The sequence below is a fragment of the Rhinopithecus bieti genome, unplaced genomic scaffold (genome assembly GCF_001698545.2).
Source record: "Rhinopithecus bieti isolate Rb0 unplaced genomic scaffold, ASM169854v2 scaffold_35609, whole genome shotgun sequence".
Taxonomy (NCBI): domain Eukaryota; kingdom Metazoa; phylum Chordata; class Mammalia; order Primates; family Cercopithecidae; genus Rhinopithecus; species Rhinopithecus bieti.
The window spans coordinates 533,872-541,986 of record NW_016815004.1 but is presented as its reverse complement, the minus strand read 5'-3'; the positions used below and the strand labels follow the sequence as shown (position 1 = coordinate 541,986).

The 8,115-nt window shown below is 43.2% G+C and overlaps 1 protein-coding gene across 2 annotated transcripts in view; it reads right to left on the bottom strand.

Moving 5' to 3' along the window:
- The window catches only part of HIBCH (3-hydroxyisobutyryl-CoA hydrolase), a 114,685-nt gene extending 108,700 nt beyond the window's left edge, over positions 1-5,985 (bottom strand). Inside the window, exon 1 of one of the 2 annotated variants that reach the window (XM_017852919.1) lies at positions 5,846-5,985. In XM_017852919.1, coding sequence (XP_017708408.1) covers positions 5,846-5,880 — 35 coding nt within the window. In that variant the 5' untranslated portion in view covers positions 5,881-5,985. The remainder of the gene's footprint in view (positions 1-5,845) is intronic. The other variant, XM_017852920.1, reaches the window with a different exon arrangement.
- Between the last annotated feature and the right edge of the window lie 2,130 nt (positions 5,986-8,115).

Here is an 8,115-nt window from a genome sequence, read left to right as displayed (position 1 = left end):
AGGTAAAATTCCAAAGCTCAGGTCACACCCAAGACCAATTAAATCAAACTCTGAAGGTGGGGCACAGGCACAGATACTTTGTTTGAAGTTCCCCTAAATGATTTCAAAGAAGGAAGCTGTCTTTAAAAATCAACACTAACACTTTATAATTATGAAACTGAAGCAACAAAGCATATCTTATTTAGGGATACTTTCTAAATAAGGTTTTCATAATTACTTTTAAAGTGTGAACTACACTACCCTAAAACACCATTTCTAAAATGTTTTCAACTTGACTCAATTTTATCTTTTTGTAAATTTTAAATATAAAAATCCAGAATGACTTTAGATTCCTTAATGAGGCCAGTACCCAAATGTCGGTTCAAGAAGGTGTTGCCAGATTTGCAACTCTTATGTAATAGTTTAAGTACTAACTGCAGTGTTTTAACGAGTAAACAAAGAGAACTCCAAGTCCCAGTTTCATATATAAGGCAGAATTTAACTCTAAGTTAACGTAAACCTATCAAACAAAGCCACTGTACACAAAATTTATAGGTCACAAAAATCTGTGGACCAATTACAAAAAAATACATATATACAACCAAATTCCTTGCCAAATACTACATAATCATATTGCTTCCATTTGGTTGGTTGATTGATTTTATTTGAGATAGAGTCTTGCTGTGTCACCCAGGCTGGAGTACAGTGGCACAATCTTGGCTCACTGCAACCTCTGCTCCCAGGTTCCAGCGATTCTCCTGCCTCAACCTCTCGAATAACTGGGATTGCAGGTGTGCGTCACCACGCCCAGCTTATTTTTGTATTTTTAGTAGAGACGAGGTTTCTCCATGTTGGCCAGGCTAGTCTTTAACTCACAACCTCAGGTGATCTGCCTGCCTCAGCCTCCCAAAGTGCTGGGATTACAGGCGTGAGCCACCACACCTGGCCCACTTGTTCTAATTCAAATTCAGCTGTCATTTAAAATTTGATATTAGCTTTTATATCTCAAAATGTAATTGAGAATTCAGTGTCCCCAAGTAATTCTGAATTTATGATCTTTCCTTTCTACTGGCTCCAAAACTGCCATCTGGTGGAGAGGAAGAGAGCACGCACATCTCCTTTTTTTTTTTTTTTTTTTTGAGAAGGAGTCTCTGTCGCCCAGGCTGGAGTGCAGTGGCAAAATCTCGGCTCACTGCAGGCTCTGCCTCCCAGGTTCACACCATTCTCCTGCCTCAGCCTCCCGAGTAGCTGGGACTACAGGTGCCGGCCACCATGCCCAGCTAATTTTTTGTATTTTTAGTCGAGACGGGGTTTCACCACGTTAGCCAGCATGGCCATGATCTCTTGGCCTCTTGATCCGCCCGCCTCAGCCTCCCAAAGTGCTGAAATTACAGGTGTGAGCCACTGCGCCCAGCCTGCTACTTCTAATTTCTTAATTAACTTTATCAGGCTTATTTCCTTCAGCTGATGTTAACTTGGCTCTTTTTAGAACAATTCTCAAAGTATGGTTCTTGGACAAGTACCATCAACATCCCTGGAAACTTACTAGAAACTGAAATTCTCTGCCCCACCCCAGACCTACTGAACAAGAAACTGTGGGGCCCAGAAATCTGTGTTTAACAAACCCTCCAGGTGGTTATGATGTGTGTAGTTTAAATAAACAACTGTCTTAGATGAGAACTTTATCACTCAGGAACTTTTTGCAATTATCCAATAAAACAAACATGGCCTCATGCAATTAAACAACTACATGAAACTGCTTAAGCAGGAAGATGACATCACAAAGTAGTGCTTAGTGAAAATTATTATCCCAGAAGTAGGCAAGGTGTGAATAGAGCAGAAAATCAAGTCCAGGAGGCCAATAATTTAGGCATGGGGTGATGAAGAACAGCAGCTGTGGAAACAGAAGGGAGGGATATTATCACGAGTTATTATAGAGTAAAAACTCACTGGAAAAGAATGTCAAAAACGACTTTAAGATTTCAGACCAGGACAACTAGGAGAATATAGAAAAGACAGGGAAAGAAGCTCACTGGTTTGCAGGATGAAATACAAATTCAATTCTGAATTTGAGTTTGTACTAACATAAGCAGAAATATTCAACAGAAGAAAGACTAGAGCTTGAAAGAAAAGTTAGAACTAAAGGTATGTCTCATGCCACATGCACGTACAATCACTGAGGCATTGGAATCTCTCCGTTTTTTGTAAGGAATACATGAGAAGGCGACAGCTGAAAACTAACTGCCAGAAGGATGCCAACTGCAACTGTGGTATTGGTCAGTAGCGTTTTATTTCTGTATTCTATTTATTTATTTTTAGAGACAGGGTCTCACTGTCACCCAGGCTGCAGTGCAGTGGTATGATCACGGGCTCACTGCAGCCTCAATCTCCTGGACTCAAGCCTCCTGAACAGCTAAGACTACAGGCGCACACCACCACACCTAATTTTTAAATCTTTTGTAGAGACACAGTCTATGTTGCCCAGGCTGGTCTTGAATTCATGGGCTGTGATCCTCCAGCCACAGCTGCCCAAAGTGCTGGTATTACAGGCTTGAGTCACCATGCCCAGCCGAGCAGTGTTTTAAAACTACTAACATTATCTGGATGGAACGGCAGAGATTAAAAGAAGAAAAGAAAAGAAAACTACTAACATTTAAAAATCAAGAGATTTCACCTAAAATGCAGTTTTCCAGCTTTTCCAGAAAATCAGTAGTAATGGAAACCCTGAGTCTATATATTCTATAAGGGCAACAATGCCTGCAGGTGAGAAGCTGCCTCCTCTCCAGAGCACTCTATCCAGCTCACCAGTTTCCCCATGCTACCATCTAGCCAGCATCTTTCAATGCTTCCGTCTAGGCCTCTGCATTCAGGCTCATGATTCCTAACACAGAAAACAACCTAACAGAGCATCACAGATTGAGCCTTTGATCAACTAAGAAACAACTAAGTAGAAGTAAAAAAGAGAGGTAGTCAAAGAGCAAGAACCAAAACAATAGAGTTCAGCAGAGTACAGAGCAGATGGAAAAGGCAATGAGGCCTATTAACAACCTAAAAAGTAATCTCTTCCTGTCATTTTATTTTTAGAGACTAGGTTTTTCCATGTTGCCCAAGCTGGAGGGCAGTGGCGCAATTACAGTTCACTGTAAACTTGAACTCTGAGGCTCAAGTGATCCTCCCACCTCAGCCTCCCAAGCTGGAAGGATAGGCGTATGCCACCATACCCAGCTAGTTTTTTCTTATTTTTTGTAGAAACGGGGTCTTGCTATGTTGCTCAGAACTGTCTTGAACTCCCACGTTGACCTCTCAAAGTACTAGGATTACAGGCATGATCCACCACACCCAGCGAAAAGCAACCTCTCTGATGAGGCTTCCTGACTCCCTCTCCCTACCTAATCTGGCTCTCATAACTGTGTCCCTTAAGACACTTATCAGAATTGGTAACTAAAAATTACTTTTGTCTAATTATTTGTTTCCTATCTGCTCTCCTTTCAGACTCCAAGGAACAGTAGGAACACCAAGTAGTCCACAGTTGCTACAGGATAACAAAAATGCCTAGAACCATGCTTCCCAGCAAGTAGAACAGAACAGTAGGTAACTGTTCATTCATGAATATACTGGAGCCGAATCTGTGAAATTCAGGCTGGTAAAACTGTATTTAGTTGCATAAGCAGAAGTGCACCTCTGTGAGCTTCTGAGAAGAATGGCAGTCACTAAAGTAAAACCTCAGCGAGATTAACTCTGGCACTCTTGTACGGAAACAATTCACACTGGGAAGAGGAAAAAGTGGTAACTTTGAGACTACTGCTGAAACTTGAATCCACAGGAAGAGGTTAAGGTTTAGGAGTGTGGAAGAACTTAGGTAACTCTGAGAATCTAGAAGAATGATAGTGCCAAGAGAGATAAAGAATAAGGGTTATATTTATGTGCAAATTTGTTTTTCTTTTCCTTTTTTGTGTTGTTGTTGTTGTTGTTGTTTTGAGACAGAGTCTCACTCTGTCGCCCAGGCTGGAGTGCAGTGGTGCAATCTCAGCTCACTGCAACCTCCGCCTCCCAGGTTCTAGCAATTCTCCTGCCTCAGCCTCCCAAGTAGCTGGGATTACAGGCCCCTGCCACCACGCCCAGCTAAATTTTTTTGTATTTTTAGTAGAGACGGGGGTTTCACTATGTTGCCCAGCCTGGTCTTGAACTCCTGACCTCGTATGACATGCCCGCCTCGGCCTCCCAAAGTGCTGGGATTACAGGCATGAGCCCCCGCGCCTAGCCCTTAAGTGTAAATTTATATGTGAGTTGCAGCTGAGACATTAAGAGGGTTGTGACCAGCACTAGAGCTCAGAGAAGGTCAGATTAGACAAAGATTCGAGTTACCCTAAGAGAGATGATTTGAGAACCAAAAAAAAGTCCAAGAGCTAAACTGGCACTGGGGTAAGAGGAGAGGCGGCGGAGAGTGGCATTAGAAAAATAGGCCAGTACCAAAGAAGCCAAGGGAGGCCAGAGTTCAAGTGGGGTTGCCTAACACTGTCAACCATGGTCCAAGGCCTTTTCTCCTCTCAGAAACACTTTCCGTGGCACCGTATTCCCTTATACGCTTGAGGGTTACGCTACTGCGGACTGGACCACCTTGGCCTCTGCTTTCTAAGATAATGCCCACTCCAGGGCTGAGTCTGGAAAAGGTATCTCAGACCAAAGGCCCCAGAATGGTCCTGGCCTCACCTACAGAGTCTGCATCTTGGAACGTGGGGTGGAAGAAAGCCAAGCTGAATTGTGGAAATGACAGATCCTTTCCTAAGTCAGTTAACTTTAACAAACATGTCTTTCCAGTTTGTTTCTCTATTTGCTATTTGCTGACAACACTGAAAAAGCGGCAGTAACGATTACATGTACTGATTTTCTTAGTATTTACTAAATCTCTCCATGAGCTCGTGCAAGGACTAATTTTAAGGTATTAAAAAAAGCAGAAAAGCAACTCTTAAATGTATAACAAATATTTAGTGAGAATTAGGTCTGTGGATACAGTGTTAGACATCTAGACACTTTCCCCTGAAACTATTCTTCTTAAGTCAAAGAAATACCTCCAACCCTTTTCAGGAAACCCAGAAGGCAAACTCTAAGGCTTAAAGAATCCAGTAATTTAAGTTGTCCTTATTTTAAGGAAATAAACATGCTTCTCCCTTCAAGTGGGCGCAGCTGCTACCTGACATGACAGTACAGGGCCAGACAGTGGGGCTGTTGAAGACGCATGCAGCCTAAGTTCCTAAAGATGTGGCTACCAGATTTCTTAGGCTGAGTTAAAGACGCAGTGAGGGGTACTTTTGAAAAGTTAAACAACGTTTGCAAACATGCTCCCCCATGCCACGCTAAATGTCCCTCAACACTAGCCTTTAAGCTCCAGATGCCTGCACTGACGCTGGAGCCATACAAGAAAGCTGAATAAAATCACACCACGGGCAGAGAGAGGTGCAGCAAGTGGCAAAGCACCTGTGTGTGTTGGCTGCACAAAACATGCCGCACAATTCCTCTAGGCTGAATCCCTCCGTGTCCCCAAACTGCACCCAACTTTGAAGAAAGGAAAGTAATTGAGGCCAAAAGAATGAAAGTCGTGTGGGGACAAGGCTGAATTAAGAGCTAGAGTTGCAGAAAACGAGAGTGCTGCCGCAAAGAAGATGCTAGAGGGAAAAAGGAAAGACAGGGACGGAGGCTGGGGCTTGGGGAGGGCCAAGGTTGGGGTGGGCCAAGGTTGGGATCTCACAAATGCGCCTCTGAGCTCGACTCGAAACTTCGAGGCCAGCAGTCTCCACCCCCGGCCCTTTTCCCACTTTGGCGAGCGCCGCTGAAGAGCCTGCCCTTGGCTGCTCGCTCTCTCACTCACCTGGACATGAGCCTCCACACCTCCCGCTGCCCCATCGCCAAACACTCCGGAGCTAAAGCAACGGAACGAGAATCACGCGCACCCTTCCAGCGCCTCGCCTGAGCCCCGCCCACCGCCGTCCTCCCCCGCCGGGCAGAGATGACAAGTCCTCCAGAAAGCTAGAGCGACCGTTTCCGCTACGCGGCAGGGAGGGGCGGGGCAAGAACGACGCCTGGAGGAAATAGTTGAGGGCGGGGAAGGGAGATGGGACCGGTGCGGGGCGGGCCTGGAGTCGGGGACTGGGCGAGGGAGAAGGCGGAGAGCGAGCTGAGGCGGAGCGGGGAGAGGGAGGATAGAGCGGACTAGGGTGGATTCGCAGGAAAGGAGATTGCCCTCTAGAGGCTGTCTTAGCCCAAAGCGCAACCTGTTGTAGGCTTGACCTGCAAATTTGACCAGCAGGAAGTAATGTGAATGACTTTTCTGGAATTTTAGTAATTTTTTATTAAAATGTAAACTTAGTATTATTTAAGAATCAAGTAGAGCAATTACACTTGATAAAGGACATCGGGGTAGTTTATTCATTCCTAACCCAATATAGCCTAATTCGTTTAACATTAGGATTGAGACATTTTCAGTTTTCTTGGGAAAAGTTATAGATCCCCCATTCTTCCTCAAAGACAGAAAAGAGTGTTCTGATTAAGAGATAATAGATATGTCTTCCCAACTAAAGTAAAGTTACTGTTATCAGTGAAAGCCTAACTGCATTCAGAAAGTAGCTTACTCTTAAATGAGACCAACATTTAACTCAACTACTAGGATCCACTGTTAAATTGAGGAAAACGTTCCTCTGCTTCCAGATTCACCCAGATGTCTAGCAGAAGACATTTCATCGCCACTAGTAAGTACTGAAACATTTATCAGAAAGAAGAAATCCGGTGACAAATTTCAGAGAGGACACATGAAAGGAGTTATTCTTAGTACCTTAATACCTAAAGAGATACACTGTTGAGACTTTGATCAAAAATTACGTTGATAACCTAGGTCAAATGTAATAACCAAATGCCCACTGAGAAGAGGACAGACAACAGACATCACAGAAGGAACTCCTTACCTGCAATTTGGTTTTTAACTGGCTACAGGACATCACCATCTGACATCACCATCATGCCTCGTTCACTGAGGACAGAAATGAACCAGTCATCTGACCTAGCATGGTTTACTGGAAAAAGTATGGACTTTCCTGTTAGACAGACTGAGATTCAAACCTTCCTTGCCGCCCTAGCTTCATGTGTGTGAAACCTGAGTCTCAGGCCTCATCGTTAGAAGGGCCCTGTGCTTGTTTTAGTGTTGTGCTATTAATAATTTTTGAACAAGGAACCACAAATTTTCATTTTACACTAGGCCTGCAAATTACGTAATCAGTCCTATCCCTAGCACACTAATAGTTTAATGACCGTGAGCAAATTATATAGCTTTTCAGAACCTCCATTTTCTCATCTGAAAATGGATGTGCTGATGATTAAAGATTAGAGGTGTTTGTGACGATCCATTGAAATACAGAAGGAAATATGTGCATAAATTACTTAGGACCTCGTAGGTATCAAGACTTGTCAGTTATGCCACACCTTCCACCAAGCTGTCCTTCCTATTCCTAAATTCTCTATTTCTTCTGATGATGCTATCGTCTTCTGGCCTCCAGCTCTAGAAACCTTAGTCCTTTAAAAAAAATTATCTTAATATTCTATTCTGAAGATTTTCAAACATATAGCAAAATTATAAAAATTTAAAGCAAACACCTATGTGCTCACCACATAGATTCTACCTAGATTTACATTTTATCTTGCTTTATTCCTTATCCCAAATACCTTATTTTTAAATGCTTTTCAAAGTTAATTACAGGCATCGTTTTACTTCTCCCAAAATATGGCATGTGTCTTATTATCTAGAGTTAAATATTTGTTTACATATTTTCCCTTTTGACACAAAATTTACATACAATGAAATGCACAAATCTTAAGTGTACATTCACTGAGTTTGACAAACGTATACACTTGTGTAACCAAAATTCCTGAGATATAAACCATTGTCATCACCCCAAAAAGTTTCCTCTCACGATTTTCCAGACATTCTCTGCCTATCACTGCCTTCCCCACCCAACCCCCACCCCAGAAGCAACCACTGCTCTGTCTCGAGAACCACTGTTGTTTGTTTTCAGACAGGGTCTCACTCTACATCCAGGCTAGAGTACACTGCCACAGTCATAGCTGACAGCAGCTTCAACCTCCCTGGGC